The sequence below is a fragment of the Carassius carassius genome, chromosome 38 (assembly GCF_963082965.1).
Source record: "Carassius carassius chromosome 38, fCarCar2.1, whole genome shotgun sequence".
Taxonomy (NCBI): Eukaryota; Metazoa; Chordata; class Actinopteri; order Cypriniformes; family Cyprinidae; genus Carassius; species Carassius carassius.
The window spans coordinates 25,715,695-25,738,368 of record NC_081792.1 but is presented as its reverse complement, the minus strand read 5'-3'; the positions used below and the strand labels follow the sequence as shown (position 1 = coordinate 25,738,368).

The 22,674-nt window shown below is 36.3% G+C and overlaps 1 protein-coding gene across 3 annotated transcripts in view; it reads left to right on the top strand.

Annotated features, from left to right (window-relative positions):
• LOC132119650 (ERC protein 2-like) overlaps window positions 1–22,674 on the top strand; it is a 54,995-nt gene that overhangs the window by 9,239 nt on the left and 23,082 nt on the right. For 2 of the 3 annotated variants that reach the window (XM_059529798.1, XM_059529797.1), the window contains exons 3-8: window positions 14,015–14,041; window positions 15,931–16,368; window positions 17,288–17,362; window positions 19,087–19,242; window positions 20,522–20,689; window positions 20,924–21,091. In XM_059529798.1, the coding sequence (XP_059385781.1) occupies window positions 14,015–14,041; window positions 15,931–16,368; window positions 17,288–17,362; window positions 19,087–19,242; window positions 20,522–20,689; window positions 20,924–21,091 (1,032 nt within the window). The remainder of the gene's footprint in view (window positions 1–14,014; window positions 14,042–15,930; window positions 16,369–17,287; window positions 17,363–19,086; window positions 19,243–20,521; window positions 20,690–20,923; window positions 21,092–22,674) is intronic. The other variant, XM_059529799.1, reaches the window with a different exon arrangement.

Below are 22,674 nucleotides of genomic sequence, written 5' to 3'. Positions count from 1 at the left end.
TTCTGTTCAAAAGTCAGTAAGGTTTTTTTTAAGAAAATATTTTTATTCAAGGAAGACACATTAAATGTATTTATATTAAAGTAAATACCGTAAATAAAAATAATTATTAAATAAAAAAGGCAGTAAAGAATGTTAGTTCAATTCTGTTCTGTGAATCCTAAGAAAAATTTATCACTATTTCCCTAAAAAATATTAAGCAGCACAACTGTTGTCAACATTGATAATAATAATACAAAAAAATATATATTTCTTTAGCACGAAATCAGCATATTTGAATGTTTTCAGAAAGTTTGGCTTTTCTATTACAGAATTAAATGACTAATTATGATTATAATTATGATCATTAATAAATGAATTAAATTTAATAAAATAGAAAACAGTTATTTAAAACTGTATTAATATTTCAAAATTTTCCAGTTTTTACTGTATTTTTGACCAATTAAATGTAGCCTTGGTGAGTGTAAGAGACTTTTAAAAAAGACGATTTCAATAACATAAAAAATAAAATAAAAAATCAGACAGACACCAAAATTTTGAACAGTAGCGTATGTTATTACATTTAAAAAAATGTTAACCCAAAAATAAAACTGTCATTGTTTACACACCCTCATGTTGTTTTCTTGTGTCTTTAGAACATAAAAGTTGATGACACAAAATGTTTGAAAATATGTTTTCTCAAAATTTACGAGCAGTGTGAACATTGTACAAATTTACTCCCTTTGTTCACGGCACACAGGAATTAATACAGCTTTGAAACAACATGATAGTGAGTAAATGAGAGAGTTTTATTTTTGGGTGAACTTTCCCTTTAAGATTAGTTTATTAGCAGGCTACCAGTAAAAGTTGCCTACTTGAGGAATACGCCTAGTTTATGAATTCTTGTGTTGCTAAGGCTACTCTTCCTGTCTCCAGTGTTGGTGTCATCTTTGTGCTGTTTTCTATTCTTCTCCTATGTTCTGTGTCTCATTCAACTGTGTAATCACGCTCTCACTCTTTTTTTCCACCTACTCTCATGCTCTGTAAGTCTCTTCACAGCTGATTTCTTCTTTGGGTTGTCTGTCTTTCATGTTGCGCTTCTGGAAAGAGGCTCTTATAATCATTAATATTTCATCATTTAATTGGATGTGGCACTCTGTCAATGGACATGCCAAAGCCACAGATACTGAAACACATTTTAGACAGTTCTGACTGAAAATATAACTCGTTCAAAGCCATCATAGAATAGTATTTGCATACGTGTGACTGTACATGACATGAATTCTATATTTAACCTGCCAAGTTGCTATAGAGCGCAACAGTGCATGCCCACTTTTTCAGCAGCCTTTTTTCTGTTCAGTTTTCCTATAGGGATTTTAAAACAGTCTTCATTACAAGAGTTAGAAGCATGAACCGAGCCAACCAGCTGCAAGGTTAAAGGGGTGGTTGACTGGTTTTTCTAGGCTTGATTTTGTTTATGGTGTGCAGTCTAACATGTGTTCATGCTTCGTAAAAAAAAACAACATTATTTTTCTCATAATTTACCTTTATTCCACACCGATCTGTCCCTTCTCTGACAAATGCCTCAATTTATTTCCTATTATTATGAAGCCCCTCCCTCAGAAATACGTGATGGGCTGAAATTGGTCAGCTGGCTCAGTGTGCTGTGACTAGCTAAACCCCTCGAATGCGTCTGAACATCCCACCCCTGTCAAGCTCAGAATGTGAACGGTTGTATTGTAAACAATTACATCCTCTATATTGCTTATCAATTTGAGTCTGAATAAGACACAGAGAATGTTAATGGAGAGGATGGTAAAGAACCTGTGCAAGAAACCTGTGTTTGCTGTTGTCTCATAAGGAGAGAGATGCAGAGCTAGGCGACGCAAGGAACAGGAATGAGAACCGCTGCTTTAGAACATTGGTTTTGAAACTTGTGAATCCATTAGAATCGTTAGAAGACAAAATCGTGATTCATATATTCACCGATTTTTTGCGTGCAGCCCTAGTTTTCTCTTCCTCTTCTCTAAAGCAGCACAACATGGCCTCGCCCCCTTTGTTGCGTGTTCCCGGGGGCAGGGTTTATATGGGTTCATGATGTGACAGAACTGGGAAGAAGCTCGTTGTAGTCCCTTACCAGCCGTTTTTGTAGGCATTAAAGGGCTAATTAATTCATTAATCACTTACCCCTATGTCGTTCCTAACCCGTAAAAGCTCAGTTCGTCTTCGGAAAACAATTTAAGATATTTTGGATGAAAACCAGGAGACTTGACACTGTCCCATAGACTGCCAAGTAAGTTACACTGTCAAAGTTCAGAATCGTATGAAAGATGTCGTCAGAACATCTGCCATCAGAGGTTCAACTGTAACATTATGAAGCGACAATAATTTTTTTGTACACGAAGAAAAGGAAAATAACGACTTTATTCAATAATTCATCTCCTCTGTTTCTCTCCACATCACCGTAGCGCCAATTTGGAGATTATGAGCTGAACGAAGGCAGCGTATGCTCTTCTGTATCAGCTGCAGATGGACTATTTGACCATGTCTCTCATACTTTTCTGGACTTTGTAACTTACTTGGCAGTCTATGGGACAGTCACAAGCCTACCGGTTTTCATCCAAAATATCTTAAATTGTGTTCTGAAGACAAACTAAGCTTTTACGGGTTAGAAATGACATGGGGGTGAGTGATTAATGACAAAATGTTAATTTTGGGGTGGAGTTAAATGCCAGAAGTTAAAGTGCCAGAAGTTTGCATTGAACTTTCAGCGCTGCAACTTTGCAGATACTGCTTATGCTCAAACAGCAACATTACAAACTAAATAATGTTCAAAAGGTGAAACTGCAATCAACCACCACTTTAATTAAAACACTAAAAATTTTGATGTGAAGCCAAAAAGTATTTGAAAATGAAAAAAAAAAGACAAAGAATTTGTAATTACCAGCCTACAAGAGAAAGAACTGCAAATAGCATAATTTAATTACAAATTAAATATAAAACTTTTCGTTTAACTTTAAGTTTGTTTAATAAATTGTAAGTTTAAAGTTTGGTAGGGAAATATGTTACAGCAGTGCAATTGCATGGAGTAAATAACAAGTGTCAATAAAGGGCATAAAAGACTTGGGAAGAGTGGAAAAAAAGAGTGGAAAAAATGGCTAGTTAGCTTGTACTGTTGCTGTAAATTGTTTCTAGTGTTTAAATATGAAATTGAAATGAAATAAAGATATTACTACTACTACTATTATTCAGAGTATTTAGTCAGGAGATGTTGTTTTTATTTCTTCTGTCACTTCTGTACATAGCCTCTATTCTTTATATTAACATTGAGGACCGCAATCGAAATAAGCCAGTGGCTTTATTGTGTTTTATATCCTCAACTTTTTTTTAAGTGTATGGGATACTGTAACGATAAAAACTCCATAACTATGGGAAGAAGGAGGCGGGAACCGGCGGACAATCAAATATAAACTTACAAAATAAACGGACGACTGACGCGCACAAATAAAAACCAAACACAACTAAAACCCAGGCCTGGTCCTCTCTCGTCCGTCACTGTCGTCGCTCCGGTTTTATATCCCTCCATCTCCTCCGTGGGACTCGAGACCGGTGGGTCGAGCAGGTGTCGCTCATTCCCAATCAATCCACGTCTCTCGGCCCCGCCCCACACCCCCATCGCCCTCGCAGGCCGGGGGGTACCCTCGAGACTGCGCTCTACTCCCCCCCCTTCCCTCCGGGGGGGGACCGCTCACGGGGACCTGCGGGAACCTGGGGGTAGGACAGACGAGGCGAGAGAAAAGGAGATGGAAGGAGGAGCGACAGAGACGAGAGAGGGGAGAGAGGAAAAAAAAAAACTCCGGTTCCCAGACGCACTGCTGCTCAGCCCTCCACCAGCTGGGTGATCTCCTCCGTGGTGCCTGGCGGTGGCACTATATGGCATCGGCCTCGCTCCTGTTCCCACGTCTCTCGGCCCTGCCCCACTCGTCACAGATACTTATAACTGTGTACAGTTTTTAAACTTTAATTCAGTGTTTAGTTTAAAATATACACAGTGCAGCAAGACCACTCATACCTTATTGATTAAATACCTACAAAAACATGTGATGGTTCAAGATCACTCCCATGCATTAAACAGCTAAGGACAAGAGACATTTGTTTTCTCACAGTCTCACCTCTTCTTGTCTATCTGCGTTTTTGAGAGTAGGGCAGTGGCCTAGTTAAATCACACTCCGTCAGCATGCTGCATGAGGCCTGGAGACGAAGAAATGTCAAGGACAAATGCTTGTCTGAGAGTCTTTATTTACCTCCATCTGATTCCTTGTCTTCTCTGCCAGCGTTTTACTCTACCACTGTCTCTCTTCCTCTTTCGCTCTGTCATCCAGCTCTCTTTTTGGCTCCTTTCCTGCCACACATCCTCACTCTTTGCTTCCTCCTTTCTCTTACTCATCCTATGTCCTTTCCATCCATCTTGTTGTCCGTTACTCTATCCACCCATTCTCTAAGGCACCATATGGCATTTTCTCACATATTCGGATAACATATGGATCCTGTATATTGTAAATACAATAGCAAGAGCCTTGCAAAGCATTCAGGCCTTTTAACAGTTCTCTCATTTGACAGAATTGTATTTAGTGACATTTGATCACTAAGTGCTGATGGCAAATCCACAGCTGTTTTGCCTTTATTTTATTCACTAAACCACCCTCAGTTGAGTTTAATCAGGTGCCATGCATATTTAAATTAAATGATTGCGCTTTATTTCAACACAAACAGATCTTCTTTCTATGCAAATTAGGCTTATTGTGTTGTATTCACAAAAGTACATTTGCCTACTGCAAATAACAGTTTGCTTTAATTAAAATTCTAGTCATCTCGGCAGCAGTTATTGATCAAATGATGGTGAAGAGACCCATTTCCTGATGCACAGTGTAACCAAATGCACTTGTGCATCTTCAAGAGCTGGCTCACGTGTCTAGATTGTGCAAATTTCGTTATGCACTATTTTGACCGTGTTTGCGCAGTTACCTGATTTGCATAATGCCTTTAGAGATTCGGATCCGAAAACAGTGCAGATAATGCATGCAAATAAAAAACAAAACAAACAAAAATGAAAAGCTTAAATATGCAATTTGCTTAGAAGTTTATTTGAATAATAATAAAAAAGGTTCCTAGCAAAGACAGAAGACTACAGAAGTTCCAAAAATCTTCGCAATGAAGTAAAGCAGATGCATAATTTAGCAACCGTTGGGAAATTTAGAGGAAATAAGGAATGATGCAAAATACAGGGGAGTATTGCAAAAGATTCTGTCTTATGTGGCTAGTAACTGAAGCTTGTGAGGAAGTTCATTATAAGCAGGTCAGTTTCTACACACAAGGCCAAATTAACATTGAAGTGGCCTAATAATAAAAAGCCCTGAGCAAATACATTATTCAAAAATTGCAGTGAACAGGTGCCATCCAAGTAACCTCAATCACCTGGAGCAAATGCGGCCTGGAAGAACAGGATAAAATCGCAGGAAATGTAGTTCTCAGGTACTCTTAAACACACAGAGGTTCCTTATTTGGCATTGATGGTTCCATGAAGAACCTTTAACATCCATGGAACTTTTTCATCACACAAAGCTTCTTTATAGTACAAGTAGTTCTTTAGATTATTAAAATGTTCTTCACATTATGGAAAAACTGGTTATTTTTCCTCTCTGGGGAACCAAAATGGTTCTTCTATGGCATCACTGTGAAAAGCCTTTTTGGAACCTTACATTTTTAAGATTGATTGACATTTCTTAAAAACAGACACTAATGAGACATAATGAGATGAGTCTAGACAGCTATCTTTTTTAATCTGAACAAAGCGTGAGACATTGTTGAGATTTTTTCTGAAACTCCAGAAGAGACATATTTGAGATTACTAGTGTTTGTTTCTCAAAGAAACATGTGAGAAGCAGGTGCCTCTGATTATTTCATGGCTCTGTATTAAAAGAGAAAATGACCTTGCATTTAGTTTGCATAAATCTAAAATTATTGCAAGCTCACTATTGAGGAGCAGATGTGTGGTGTAGAATGCAATCATGGTTTCAATGCAGCAGATACTGAAACATGGATGCTGAAATACACAAATGAGATTGGATATGCAAGTTAGACAGGCTTATGCTCAGCCAATAACTGAAAGTGTGTGCATGTCCCATTTCTCCTTTGCGTGATACTGTCCCTTCTTATGAGTCCTCAAGTTTAAATCAGGATGGTGTCATCACAGCTTCCAGCAAACACCTGTGTGTGTGTTTGTGCAGCACCCTGAAACGGGAAAGGACATTTGCAGAGTTGTAGGTACATATCCAGTGACAGTGCTAGTGCTATTGTCACACAGTTAGAGCCTTGTGGTGGAAAGTAACAAGATTAGACATGCACAGGGTTTCTTATGAAGCCCTTGGAGTTTAGATTACACAATCACACATTGTATGCTTGTTATTAAGTATTTGTTTTTCTGTGCATTTAAATATAAATGTAGCAGTTCACTGCTAAAATATGTATTTTAAATGCAATACAAGGCGCTTGGGATAAAAAGCATCTGCAAAGTGCATTTAAATGTAAATGTAAAATGACTCATGGTGACATTTTTCGAAGAGGCTTTTATGAACAAAATATGCAAACAAAAATGATCCAAGAGAAGCACAGTGTCCAGAAAGAGATATGAGAATGAACACTAGGTACAAACAAAATGGTTTGCATCAGCAAGAGTAAACATAAAATATCCATGCTACATGACAAGATACAGTAGCACTAATGTACGTGTACTATTTTACTAATTTGACTAATACAGCAATATACGGTATTTTTATACAAGTGTGCACTAGCTGCAGTCTATCCATGTCCTCCAGCACGTCTGGATCTCAAGGACACTTGTGCATGTGCTGAAGATACTGACTTCACAAAGGAGACCCGACGTGCTGGGTTTAAAGCAGCGGTGACCAGACATAATTAGTATAAGGCACACGTCATCACATGCTGTTTTCACACCCCTCCTCGTGGCCACATGTTCCTGCTGTGAGTCTGGAGGAGGGCAGGTGATAGGTGGGCTGCGGTGATACTGATCAGTGGAGAATCTTTAGTCACTTGAGATGCTCAGAATGCCATATGACCTGCTGTTTTTAGTATGTAAACCATGCCCAGTATGCAGATTCTATGAATGAAATACTTACATGACCTACTACAATTGCTAAAATGTTCAATCAAGCACAATATATGGGCTGTGTCCCACAATGCAATGGACTCAAGCTGACTTTTCCATTTCTAGACTGATAAAGTCATTCTTTACAGTAGACAGAATTGGATAAAAAATAAAATTCAAATTCAAATTCAAATTGGCATAAAGCCAACTGTTTACATATTTACAAGAAAGATTAGGCTGTAAATTGTATGGTATCCTGATAAAAAAAAACAGTTTGAACCAGCGAGAAATTGTTTTTGCAGTCTTTTCAGACTGATCTTTTGGCTGGTTTAAAAAGGGTTTGGGGCATTTTTAGATGGATTTGGCTTGGGCTGGCATCGGAAAAGCATTCTACTCTAACTATTTTTCCCATTATGCAATATGGCAGAAATACTGAGAGTAGTATTCTAGTGTACTGTTCTGAATTCAGCCTTGGACAGTAAGAGCTGTCTTAGCTTAATCCAGCTAAGACCAGCAAACCAATTTAGATTGGTTTAGATTATTATTATTATTTTTCTCAGCAGGCTATTATTCCATTTAAAACATAACTTTCGATTCTGTGCAATCAAAGTTGTAAAATATACAAAGAGTAAATATACATTAGTGTTCAAAAATGTGGGGTCTGTAAGATATATGTATATATATATATATACTGTATATATAATTTTTTTTAAATGATACATTTATTTGACCAAAAATACAGTAAAAAAATACTATTGTGAATTTTTTTATTTTTTTTATTTTAGAAGTGTTTTTTTCTTGTGATAGAAAAAGCTTAAATTTCAGCATTATTACTCCATTCTTCAGTGTCACATGATCTTCAGAAATCATTCTAATATGCTGATTTGCTGCTCAAGATAGATATATTTTATCATTAATGATAAATGAGTGCTTTTATTTTTGTGAAAATATTTTTAATTCAGGAGTCTTTGATTAATATAAAGGTAAAAAACAGCATTTCTTTGAACTGAGACTTTTATAACATTATACATGTATTTACTGTCACTTTTGAATAATTGAATGCATCTTTCCTAATTGAAAGAAAATGCGATCACATCAGGCATCACATGACGCTTAATGCTCATTCCACTTTAGGATTAAATTAATAAAATCCATCTGAAAAGGGATGTATTGTGACCTTGTTACTTTCTTTTAAGTCTGGTAAATCCTTTTGGTCAGTGGGTTGAAAAAAGTGGTATTGATGTAAATAGACTATGCAACCTCTTGATCTTAGTCTAGTTCTTCTAAAATGGTCCTCTCCTCTTAGATTGATGGTTTCCGTGCTGTTAATAGCTGGGCTTTGATGAATGATGATCAGGGTACGTCTGTTGGGTGCGTTGTGCTTGGTGCTAATGGCTCTTTTGTAGCTCAAGACTCAGAGGTGAGGTGAACGGATGAGTGAGAATGTCCTCAGGCGCTGTGGGTTAGTTTAGCTCAAGTGTGGTTGATTGTTGTCCTTTTCGCTTTCCCTCCCTCACTCTCTCTCTCTGTCACCTCCTCCGTTTCTCGGACTCCTTTTTTCTGCTCTCTCAGTTTCTCAGCCCCTCGGGTGCCTGAAAGCAAGCTAATGCAAAAAAGGATTAGTGTGGGCTGACTTATTTTTGATTTGTACAGTAACAAGATTTGATGGTCTGTGTTTAAACATGATGGTGTCGAGGAGAATAATGATCCACGCAGCATATTTCAGCATGACTGAGAAAGCTAATGGAAGGACCAGATTTAGATCCTGAATTTAATGCTTAAAATTAATCAACCGTGTTGACTTTTCATTCACCACCTTTCTGTTGGCCCTAACATCACCAAACAAAATCGATTGTGTTTCAAAATCGAGAGTGTGTTTTCAGGCTTTCCTGATGCTATCTTGTGCAATGTAGTCCATTTTGTTGTAATTAGAATCTAATCTGACATTCCATTCTATTATAAATCATCTAGGGCATAATCTAATGCAATACAACCAGAATATTACCTTTTAAATGAACATGCTCATTTCATCGGGTGCAGAGGTGTAAAGTATTTATTTGAGCAAATGTAATTCATTACTGTCCTTGAGTATCTTTTTGGATACCCTCTAGTTTTACTGAGTATCAAAGATATTAGCAACTTTTACTGTCTACTGGACTACATTTATGAATAAGCATCTCTTTACTCCACTACGTTTCTAATGAGTGTTGCAATTAGTTTATTTCTACTACAAAATAAGTGATATCGCCACTTACAGGGCACCGAAAGTGCTAGATCTTGTGCGTTTTGTCCTCCTCACCCAAACTTGTCAACAAGGCTACTTTACGCCGATGCGAGATCCAGCAAGTAGCTGTGATTCTCGGTGTTTTATATCATCACCCCACCCCAAAAGAGCAGGCACACCCATTTAATTTTATGGCTCTATGTCAGGCTAACATGCAACAGTTTTCAAAATTCAACCATCCAAAAGACACATGTCAGCTAAATCAGACCAGTGGCAAAGACATCACATTATTTGTTCTTGTGAAAACATTTGACATTTGATGTCTGAATTGTTTCCTTGCAGTAACTGATATTAAAATATTAAGCAACACAACTGTTTTCAACATTAATGATGAGCAGTGTTTCTTGAGCAGTAAATCAGCATGTTAGAATAATTTCTGAAAGATCATGTGACACTGAAGACTGGAGTAATGATGCTGAAAATTCAGCTTTGCATCACAGGAATAAATTACATTTTAAAATATATTCAGATAGAAAGTAGTTATTTTAAAGGAGCATTGCGTAGGTTCTGAAATTTCTAACCGTTACTGACACCAGTGGCCGTTAGAGGAACTGCAGCCAGTCTCATGCTCGTTCTCAGTGCGCATGCTCTTTTTTTTTTTTTTTAAGAGGAGTGTCCGTGGGTGTCTGAATTGTGCTGGAGGCTAGTCGCTTCTTTCCATCCGCAGAGTCCATTTGAAAACACTATTGCCGCTGTTTACTATAATCTTAATATCTAATATAAATAATTTAAAAATAATTCAAGCACCCTTAGGTGTTGTTTTATATTTGGAAACCATGAGATTTATCTTCTAGTCTGCATGTTCATAAATTAGTTAACTCTTCAAGTGTGATTGAGCATCTTAAAGCAGGATACAAAAAATATCCAAGTGAATCTCTGTCTACATTTGCAATAGAATGACTAGAGGAAAGACAAAACTCTTTAAGACTGTTGGTCAGAATCGTTTCATTAACCTTTTTCAAAACCAGCAATAAATCAATGATACCATGAATTTTGGTAAAGATGCCTCTATTGCGTTTTCTTTCCTTTTCTGTGAGGGATCGGTCTCCTTGTACTGTTTCTAGCATGACTAATCCAAAAAAAGGGAATCATGGGTAGCAACGAGGCCTCTTTTCTCTGCTGTCTTCGATCGCATTCTTTCCCTGTTCAAACTAATTGCTGAAAATTAAATCCACGGCACAGACACTGATTCTCTAATCAGTGATTTTTCACATGCATTCATTGCGATTACCTGGAGCGACAAAGGGAACTAAATAGGGATGGATGGGTGAAAAGCACATTTTCGAGGGGAAACAGTGGCCGGGGGGAATTAGAAGACAGAGTGGCTAAAAAACGGTCTGTGATAGACTAGTGAAGAATTGAAAAAGAGAAGAAATGCCGTTTTCTAGCTGCTGTTTTGTGAGTAACAAGACTATAAACAAATAAATGTGTGTGTGTGGGTGATTTTAGGGAAGAAAATTAACTACAGTTGCTCCAGCACAGATTGTGGTTATTGATCTTCAGCATGTACTGCTGAGCACTGCTGTGTGTGTGTGTGTGTGTGTGTGTGTGTGTGTGTGTGTTTGTTGTGTTGTGATAATCCCCGAGGTGTTTAGTGGCTTTGGCTATCCACATATTAAATATTTCTTCTCTTTTTCTTTTTTCTGTGCCCCTTTCTGTGGTCCAGTTACAAATTTTGTCCAGTAAACTGCTTATCAAGTATTTTTTTATTAATATTTCAATATTTTTTTTTCTTTTTGATTCCTTTTTCATTGTGGTCCAGTCACTTATATATACATTACATATATATATGAGCATGAGAATGAGCATGAAATCTAAATAAACACTTTTACTCTACTAATATATATTACTGGTCTTGCTGTGAATTATTTCATGCATTGTACCCTTTAAAATGAGTTATATTAATGTCACTATATTAACATGACAGAATCAACAGATTAACATATGGCTGTCAGCATTTAAATAGTATGTTAAAAAGTATGCTGGTTAGCTAATCTGAGATTATTTACTCATAGTAGTTTTAAAGGTACAATAGTACAAATATGTTGTGTAATTCCATTGGTCTGATGGAGATTGGAAAATATTCTTGTACAACTTTCTGTTTTAAGATTATCTTGACTAATGATATAAGTAAACTTATGTGTGGAAAAAAAGTGCTACAAAATTGCCTGCTTTAGGTAATACTATTTTTTGTATATCCCGGCTGTTGCTTTGGCTTTCACTGTAATCGTTCAGTTTGAGATGCAGTAACATTTACCATGGTGGTTGACAGCCCGAGCAAAATATTTTCACATTTGGACTGAGCTGATGGATGTTGTGCAGAAAGATAAAGTGTCTGTCATTGGGGTGGACGTGAAAGTGTGTGTCTGTGTATTACACGGTATTAAAATAAATGTAAATTATATAAAAAACATTTTTTTTTTAAACTTATGGTAGTGTATATGTTACTTTAAGATTCTTGAAAGAATATAGAACATTGAATTTTTTTTTGAATAAATGTTTTTCTCTCTTAGACTTTTAAACAACAGCATAAAGATGCAATCTGTAGAGGAATTGATTAAATTTGTCTACAGAATGACAAATTGACTGAAAAATAGTTTACACTCTTGGATGCATGATGCTAGAACACTTGTGATAATGATTGGAGTTAATGAGTAATGAGCGGGAGAGGAAGTGATGCGGGCTTCCTCGGGGATGCTTTGGAATATTCCTACTGGCAGCTCTACTCCGCCTCCTCCCTTTATCACACACTGCCGTATGGGATATATATTCATGCCTGCCTATGCTTCAGTGCATCTGAGAGCTCCTTACACACACACACACACACACACAACATGAAAGTTGAACACTTCTGAATGACTCAGCTAACTCAACTCAAACCTCATGCTCTTAAAGGGACAGTTCACCCAGGAATGAAGATATTCAGTTATTGTCTCGAAAGGTGACATGAGGGTTAATAAATGATGACAGAATTTTTATTTTTGGGAGAATGGTCCCTCTAAATGCATGGGAACAGCAACCCCATGTATATCTCTGTATAGGAATGGAGTTTATTCTGGCCACCATTTTACATCACAGCGGATTGTGGCTCTTTGCAAACTGTTGTAATTATGCAAATGGGATAATTGGACCGTTTTCTTAAATTCTTTGCCAGCCAAGACAGATTATTGATCGGAGAGGGAAAGAGAAGGAGGAGAAGAGACGGATAGACAGAAGGGAGAGAGAGACAAATGTCCTTTATCCTCAATAAACTTCCTATCCTGAAGGAAACACAATCTATGCTGGGGAGAGTGAAAACAACAGAAATAGAGCTGTAGAAGTAGAGAGTTTATTCGGTTGACAAAATGAATTAGACAAACTCTCATCTCCTCTTTTTTTGTGTGTGCCTTGCATATCTAAATGCATTTATCTGTGATAAATGAGTGCATGTGTTCGATTTTGTGTGTCTGCCTACAGTCGAGTGTAAATGTGCGTGTCTGTTTAAGGAGTCTGAATTAATTTGCTAATGTGCCTGCGGTAAACGCAGACGATTCCCTACAGCTGCATTCGATCCTTTAAGAGGTAATGAGCGCAGACGGAGCGCATTATCAGCACTGAGTCATAAAAGCCAATTAGTTATTTCTAAAGACAGAATATCCGTAGTTACATTATAAGGTTGAGTTAATCTCACATACCTGCCAAGACCATAACCTGGTCATATTTCATGTGTGTGTCTGTGTGTGTGTGTGTGTATAATATTTTTTTTCCTTTTGATTTTTAGTGTTAAATGTTCCTTTGAAATTATGTTTTATGCACTCTGATTGTTTTTAATTAAATTAAATATCACACTGCAAAAAATAAAAAATAAAAAAAAATAAATAAATAAATAAATATATATATATATATATATATATATATCCTATTCTATATAATAAGACAAATTAATTATTTACAATTAATAACATTATCTATGTATTTTTTATGAAATGAAATGTGAGTGCAAAAAAATCTGAATGCATATACATTATGTACGCATAATAATATCAAACACACTAAAACGATGTTGTTTGAACAGTTTGCATGTGTCATGTATAGTGTGTGTTTGTCTCTGTGTGAAGAGCATGTATAATGGTAGAAGTGAACCAGTCCAAAACGACATTTCTTACATAAGACTGAGTGCCCATTGATCTGGAACTAAGACAGTCTAGCACAAGCCAGCTCACACTTCACTCCTTTGTGTCTGAAACAGCACTTCCCTTCCCTCTGCTGGTCAAATTCAGTCATTACAATCCCATGACACAAATAAATCCCAGTGCATTTATCCTGTTTAATTAATATCTGACATCTTTCCAGAATGATCATTCACATTAGCTTTATGACTTCCTATGGTCTTTAATCGTATTTTCCATTCTGTTATGGTTTTTCCATTAACAATGTGTTTGTATACAGTGCCCTGAATGTAAAATGCCTCATTATTATTTTGTAATTGAATCCTTTGAATAATGCTATCAATTTGTTTTAGTCTTTTGTCATTACTTAGTCCATCTCCTTCTGTACTCACTCTGCTGTGTTTCATTGTTTCTGTTTTGATGCACTCCACACTCATGCAGCACCTGTTGGACGCCAGGAGGACAAAGGTTTGTTGTCATGTTCGCCATCATGTGCAGAACATTGTACCACACACTCGATGTGAAATGTGTCCCTGATCTTTAAACAAAACCAGACTGTACCCTGAAACTGATCCCTGGATTCGGATCTCTTAGAGTGTTGTTCTTTTCTATTAGGGATGCACAATAATGGTGACCATGTCAGTGTTAGCCAATATTAGGATTTTTAGTTGTGTTGGTTTTATTAGTCCAATATCGAAAGCAGATTTTATTTTATTTTATTTTATTTTATTTTATTTTATTTTATTTTATTTTATTTTATTTTATTTTATTTTATTTTATTTTATTTTATTTTTTAATTTAATTCAATTTAATTTAACTTTTGGATCTTAAACATTTTATTTAATTCTGTTGCCAAAGTGCCATTTCAAATTTTCATAGATTTTTTTTAAATCTTATATTTAGTTTTTTGTTGTTTTTTCAAGTAGCTAAATTTTTTAATATTTGTATTTAAGAGTAACAACATAGCTTCATTTATTTTTATGAACTGAATTGACTGAATTTAAAAAAAGAAATAGGCAAAACATTATAGATTTTATTGGCAAACAGATTTCATTATCAGCTATCAACATAAGCTACATTTTTATATTAGTGCATCCCTACTGGCTGCTGATCTGAGACCATTGTTTTTTTAATTATCACTTTTAAATGGATCAGATCTTTATATAAGAACAACTTCAATAAGGAACATTTTCCCTTATCTGCTCCTCTATGTTCCTTCAAGATAAGCATTAAATAGCTGGTTCTTTCCTAAAATCCTGACCAAAAGCATGCCTGTGATTGTCGACTGAACCGGTTCTTCAGTCAGAATTGTGTGTTCTGTTTGTGATAGCGCACGGATGTGTAATGATCTAAATTTCCTGATATGAGTGTGGATTATCTGATCCAGTTCTCTCATTCTGCCGAAGGTGCCACATATCTTGTGACTATTTCTAGCACAGTTCTTTGTCATTAACCTTATTTCAGGAGCTATTGGTTAGTGTTTTCTCTAGAGAAAACTTATCCTTTCCGGTTTCCTCTCCTAGAATAGACCTCACTGTGGTTTTCCCACTGTATTCTTTATCTGCATATATATCCAGATATTGCTAAATTGGTCACTTTAGCTATTCGAAATTTACTTTTCAATATTGATCGAAGCCAAAGGAATGGAAAATAGAAGTCACTATGAATGCAAAAATGTACCAGGTAAGTTGTAATCTGTACTCAAACCAGGTTTGATGCAGCAATGCTTTAGGGGCTAAGCCCCGCCCACAGTGAAATCTCATTGTTAAAAGCAGTGCTATTTCAGTATTATTTATATACTATAATACTATTTATTAATATTTTTAATTATCTTTCATTTTAAAAGTTTAGTAATTTTCTTATGTGCTTTTGTCATTTTTCTTATTTTTTTTGGCTTTATTAAAATTTTATTTCAATTGAAATTTTAGTCATTTTAATACTTCAACTTAAACGTATTTAATTTGCCAAAGCAACAATTGTTTTTGTTCCAATTTTTAATCTAACATTTATATTTCATTTTATAACAGCTTTATTTCAGTTCCCTTTTTTTTTAACAGTTTAGTTTTTAGTAAACAACAACATCAATTACATTCTGATTGGCTTTTTGACAGCTTAACTTTCTTGAAGGACAGAAAAATAGCTTGATACTGAAAACTTGTTGCCCCTCACCTGGTTAGGACGCAGTGCAATCTGTTTATACATCACAGTGGGGTCTATATAACCTTTTTTTCTTTATCTAACTGGATATTTCTGATCTCAAAACTCGTTCTGAATGGGTCTGGATGAGAACACCTTCTGATCATTGTCTAAATCCTAAGCCCTCTTATGTTCATTTCTGCTTTCGTTTCGTTCTCCAGCACCTCCAGTTGACCATCCAGGCCCTGCAGGATGAGTTGAGGACTCAACGCGACCTCAACCATCTTCTCCAGCAGGAGAGTGGCTCGCGGGCCAGTGGCGGCGAACACTTCACCACCATCGAGCTGACCGAAGAGAACTTCCGTCGGCTCCAAGCCGAACACGACCGTCAGGCCAAAGAGCTCTTCCTCTTGAGGAAGACGCTGGAAGAAATGGAGCTGAGGATTGAGACGCAGAAACAGACGCTGGGAGCCAGAGACGAGTCCATAAAGAAGCTGTTGGAGATGCTGCAGAGTAAAGGGCTTCCACCAGCCTCAGGAAGAGCATCAGACGAGGAAGAGCAAGAGCGAGCCAGGCGTATCGCAGAGGCCGAAGCTCAGCTGGGCCACCTAGAGGTGATATTAGACCAGAAGGAGAAGGAAAACATCCATCTGAGAGAGGTATCAGGTTCTACTCAAACTTTTGGGTTGAAAGTGGATTTTGAGCCATGCGTGTTATGACTTTAGTAATGAAAAGTAAACTTAAAGGAACAGTTCATCCAAAAATCCTCAAATACTGTCATCATTTACTCCCTGTTCACTTGTTCAAAACCTACATGAGTTTCTTTCTTCAGCTAAACACAAAAGAAGATATTTTGAAGAATGCTGGTAACCAAACAGTTAGCGGTGTCCAATGACATCTATAGTATGAAAAAATAAATACTATGGAAGGCTACCGTCAATGGTTTAGTTACCAACAGTCTTCAAAATATCATCTTTTGTGTTCAACAGCTGAAAGAAACAACTTGAGAGAATTTTCATTTTGGTTGAACTATCCCTTTAAGTTTGTGAATTCTGCTCTGTTAGCATCACCAGGAATTGCAAAAATTTGTGTTTTCAAACATGAACGTGTAACACTTTCAATCAGATTTTTCTAAATATAATAATTAAGGGACAGTCCCCATGGAGCAATCTGAGGTTAAGTGGTTTGCCATCATAATGATCAGATAGACAGTCTGATGCTACTAAGACAATAACAGCATATGGTCGTGAAGTCAGCTAAACCCAGGAGAAATACGTGAGGAGATCCATGCTGCAACCACACAGATAGTGCGCATAATTCACTGTGAATAAAATAAAACAGTAAATGTCAAAGAGTGAAAGAGATCAGAATGCACAGTGTGATTTTTAGAAGTAGCACATGTTCCTGGATTGCAATGTTTTGGGTTTAGGGATAGAGTTGGGGCTAAGTAATGGATTTTAACCTCACACTATAACAAGTAAAAAAGGATGTTGTAATAAACAAGAACACTTTTTTTCTGCAGTGTTATAGCGTAATATGCGTTTGTCATTATGTTGATTATTATTTTGTTTCTCTCAGGAGCTTCATCGGAGAAACCAGCTTCACCCAGACCCTGGAAAAACTAAAGCTCTTCAGACCATCATAGAGATGAAGGTAAATATCTGGGAATGCTGTATATTGTATAATGTTTACTATATATTACTATTCATAAGTTTGGGTCCTGTAATGTTTTTAAAGAAATTAATACTTTTATTCAACAAGAATCCATTATTTTGATCAAAAGTGACAGAAAAGATTTGTATCTCAAATAAATGCTGTTAGTTTGAACTTTTTATTCATCAAAATATCCTGAAAGAAGTATCACCGTTTCCAAAAAAATAGCAGCAAATCAGCATATTAGAATGATTTCTGAAGCATCATGTGACACTGAAGACTGGAGTAATGGATGTTTGACATCACAGGAATAAATTACATTTTAAAATATATTAAACCAGAAAACAGCTATTTAGAATTTTAATAATATTTCACAATATTACTACATTTTTGGACCAAATAAATGCAGCCTTAGTGAGCCAGAAATACTTGTTTTTACAAATAATCAGTATTGTCATTAGAGAGAGTGTAATAGTATTTGGCACTCTCCGGCTGCTCAGGAAGAAAAACAGACAGAAAAAAAAAAAAAAAGTCTAGAAAGGCATAACCACTGCAGCATGCTGCTTAATGGCTGAATGAAACAGTAAGAGGGTTTGTGTGCTCACAGGCAGAGTAACTCCTGCCTGCAGAAGCATTACACACTATTCTAAAAATAAAGCATGACCTCATGCAAGGCACGCACACACCCCTTGGGTCCACTCTGATTGGAGCTAAATATTACCCAGAGTTCACCACTGCATCCACGTGACACGAAAAGCATAATGATAGACTCCTATTCAAAGTGCATCTTCACTAATTCGATTAATGTATTTTCCCTGAACCAAAAACCACAAAAGCCGCTCCACCTGTACTGGTTTCCATTGCTCTTTTAACCTTTGGCATCACCAGTAGTGTTCTCTCGCCCTATTGGCTGAGCAAGGGATGCTGATTCTGGTGCCATGGGAACAAGTGGAGTTGTTTACAACACAGGGAGCATGAATGCAGGCGTGGGAGAGAATGACAGAAATTAGATCTGTTTGATTATGCTCTGAAGATGGATATTATCTTTCATAGACCCACAAGGTATAATGTTACATTTCATTTAAATAATGAAGGATTTACCATTCAGAGTCTTCAAAATATTGACGATGAGCTTCGCTTTTTGCCTAAGGTATCGACTCTCTGTGTACGGTTTGCGCAAAATGGGATGTTGGTTTTCAAAGGCCTCGTGTGAAAATGGTGTCTATTGATGTCTGTGAAAATGAAAAGACGAGAGAGGAAGAGAGGAAAAGAGCGGAAAGGAAGGGCGGGTTACCGGAGAGAGCATGGACCATGGCTAATGCCAAAGAAATTGTATTATTTATTTAGAAAGCTGAAGGAGTTGCTGTGCTGCAACTCTCGCTCTCACAGTCCAAAGAGGCACACGCGCAGCTTGCGTTCCCAGAGAGTCTCTCCACCCAGGCTCGATGTGTGCTCAGTGCTACCAAATGGTGATTACATGCTGATCCATTAGCATGAGAGAGACAGATTCTGCTTTGTCTATGCAGCAGTACTGCAGCTACTCACTGGCGCTGCTGCAAGATGTTAGAGTTTTGCAAGATATCTGTCTTCCTCTTGTTCTGATCCCATCCGTTGGGAATAGGGTTTGGCATGCTTTGATCCGTAGCCTCGCACCAAAGTCGACATACTAACCTAAGATGATGGACCACAGCATGGCTAATTCTTCCACTAAATTGTTTATCCAGGACACCAAAATGGCATCCCTGGAACGCAACATTCGGGACCTGGAGGATGAGATACAGATGTTGAAGGCGAATGGATTGCTGAACACGGAGGATCGAGAAGAGGAGATCAAACAGATGGAGGTCTACAAAAACCATTCCAAGTTCATGAAGACCAAGGTAAACTTTTTCTTCTATAAACAGACATAGACACAAAGAAATCAGTGTGTTTAGGTAACTTACAAAGTGAAATGCAACATACAGTATATCTGAAGATATTGATTATCTATGGTGTTTTTTAAGGGATGTTCTCATGTTGTTGTTATTTGATTTGTTGAACACATAAATAGGATGACACAAAATATTTTACTGACCACAACTGTCAAACTCCAAATAGAAAAAAATAAGCAAAAAACATTATAAATATAGTGCACACAACTTCCACACACAGAAGCCATGTGGAAGACTTAGTATTAGATTTAGTATTAGTATTAGTATTGATATTATTTTAGTATTAACCAAAAAACTATGCAGCAGTGTCGTTGTAATTATGTTATTTTTGGTAATTAAAATTAAGTTTTAGCTTAACTTAACTTAACTTAACTTAACTTAACTTAACTTAACTTAACTTTAACTTAAAAAAATATTAAAATATAAATGAAAGACAAATAGAAATATTGAAAAAACAAAAACTTAATAAAATGACCACAACAGAATTGCTATAACTGAAAGTAAAAATACAAATACAAAAATAAGAGCTAATTCTAAATTAATTATATTCATAATTTTAATACATTATATTTATCAATAATTGCTTTACTTGTGTTTAAAAATAATACTAAAGTAACACTTTAACATACTATTTTCAATGTGCAATGATTTGGGTACATACTAAATTTAAACTTGCATACTGAATACGACAGATGCAAATTGGGATTCTGACTTTGTTCTTTTAAACTCATATTTAATGATATTCTGATCCAGAGTTCTGATTGGTTTGTTTATTTTGCACCGCATTGCAACTGTTTTTAACTGGCTTGTTTCTTAAAAGAACATTTTTGTTGGTTAGTGGATTTTTGTGCATGTGTGTGTGGGTATTATCATGTACTATGACTTTGCTGTATCTAACATGCTTGTGAATAAGCTGGAGGTTTCGTTGTGATATTAATAGAACTGGTTTCATCAATTATTGATATGACTGATGTATATTAAATGGGGATTGTGTTCTGAAATCCATCTTTTATGCGAGGAGAGTACAGATGTAGAGAAGAAAATCCCCACACTCATTTCAGTTTTCCTATAAAAAAAAAAAACATAGCTGATTAACACATTTTATGACATGATTTCTTAAAAAGATTTGTTGTCTGGATACTCTGGTTTATTTATATTTTATGTGCCGAATCTTTTCTCCGTCCTATAAATAACAGGAAATGTTCTTTCCCTGTGCCTTCTTTTTCAGATTGACCAGCTCAAGCAGGAGCTCTCAAAAAAAGAGTCTGAGCTTTTAGCTCTGCAAACAAAACTGGAAACTCTGAATAATCAGAATTCAGACTGCAAACAGCATATTGAAGTGCTCAAAGAGTCTCTCACTGCCAAAGAGCAACGTGCTTCCATCCTACAGACAGAGGTTACAAATATTATTTCATTTTATTGTTCTATTTTACTTCTTTATTTTTATTTTATTACGTGTTAACATTTACCTTGGTGGAACTTCTTGTCCCTTAAAATTCTATGTATATATGTTATTGTAAATAATTTTTATGGGATTTTTTTCATTTACTCTCTTATTTTTTTCAATGATCACTTGAAGGCAGATCTCATCAGCATTACATGAACTCCTTGCTCATGGTGTGTTGTTTAGGTGGACGCTCTTAGATTGCGTCTGGAAGAGAAGGAATCTTTCCTTAATAAGAAGACGAAGCAACTGCAAGACTTGACAGAAGAGAAGGGAACACTGGCCGGGGAGATCAGAGACATGAAAGACATGCTGGAAGTCAAAGAACGCAAGATAAACGTCCTGCAGAAGAAGGTAAATCTCACTCATCAAAGGTCAGAGGCCAGTTTTCATGGGCCATTAAAAAAGATTGGGGATCGATACCAAGAAGAGTGTGATATGAGCCAGAGCAAGGGGATTTGAAAGCCTCTATATGTAAAAGATTTTTCTTATTGCGCACCTATATAGAGTTTTTGGTCAGATTTGTCAGAAAATATATTGAGAAAGGGACAATTTATTCTTAATTAATTAGGGAAATACACCGAAAAAAAACCTGGTGAGCTGAATGTTTTACTAAACATTGAAGCAGAAATACATGTATTCTTTACAGATAAGGTAAGCATAAGGCAGATAAGACAGTAAGGTTTTTAACTGCAGAGCCACAGAGCATTAGTGTCTTTCTCCCCATTTCTTCTTTTTCATCTTCTTAGTCTCACCACATGTTTTGCTGGGTTCTTCAGCCTTTTGTTCAGTCACTGGAAACATCTGTATCTCTTGCTGTGTATGCTGGTTTGACCCTTTTTATCATATATTTTAAGTCACATCACAAACAAGCTGCTGTATTTCTCAGATATTTATATAAAGAAACACCCTTGTAGCTCCCCTTGTCTTCAACAGCTTCATTTGTTCTTGAAACCCCTTCATATTGCTCCATAACCGAGGTAACGGGATATTGCACCATTCATCAAAGAAAGCATCCAGTTCTTGGGGGGCTGAAGGAAGTATAATCAAGCCCATTATCTGACCATACAGAACATCAACAGGCAAAAATATTCCCACGAGACGCTGCTTGTACCATTAGAGACCAACCTCATGTTTCACAGTCAGCGGTATACGTTGTGGGCTGTAACATCCTCAGGCTTCCTTCAACACAAACCCGTTCAAATGGAAAACAGGTGTTTGTTAGACAAGGGTGTGCATCTTTGTAAGATGGCGTTAAAAACATGTGGTTTCTTTGTACGATAGCCTCTAGTAGCTACAGTACATGCATTATACATCCATTCATGACAGTAAACATTGACTTACTAATGTTTCTTATTGTCAGGGCCATTTGTTGTTATTTGATATTTGTCCTTGTTATTTTGAAAGTGTTCACCCTGACACATTAAATTATGTTTTTGTGAACAATGCATTTACAAGTTGTGGGTATATTTGTAACTTTATTGGCTTATAATACTTTTACAATGAATGCTTTAATTAAAAAAAATAAAAAATCTCTTATAGCAATAAGATAACATGACATTAAGTCAAATTTAAACTTTCTATGTGCTTTGTAAAGGTGAAGTATGTAATATTAGCACCCCTGGGGGCACCAAGTTGAACTGCAATTCTTGATTGATGCAAGAATGATTTCTAAAACCTGGAAACCAGATCCATCGCCCCCCCCAAAGAAAAAAATAATAATAATTTTTAAATGGATTTTTGGTTAAATTATTGAAATAAGGTCTGTGGTAAAAAACAAAAGCTCAATATATTTCACATTTTATTCTATGACATAAAATACATCATTAATACCCCACTCATGATTTTTAAAACTTTAACTTTTTAACTTTTTAAAGAAAAACTAATCTACTCACTCGTTGACATTTTTTCTCTTTTTTTTCAGTCTCATTGTGTTT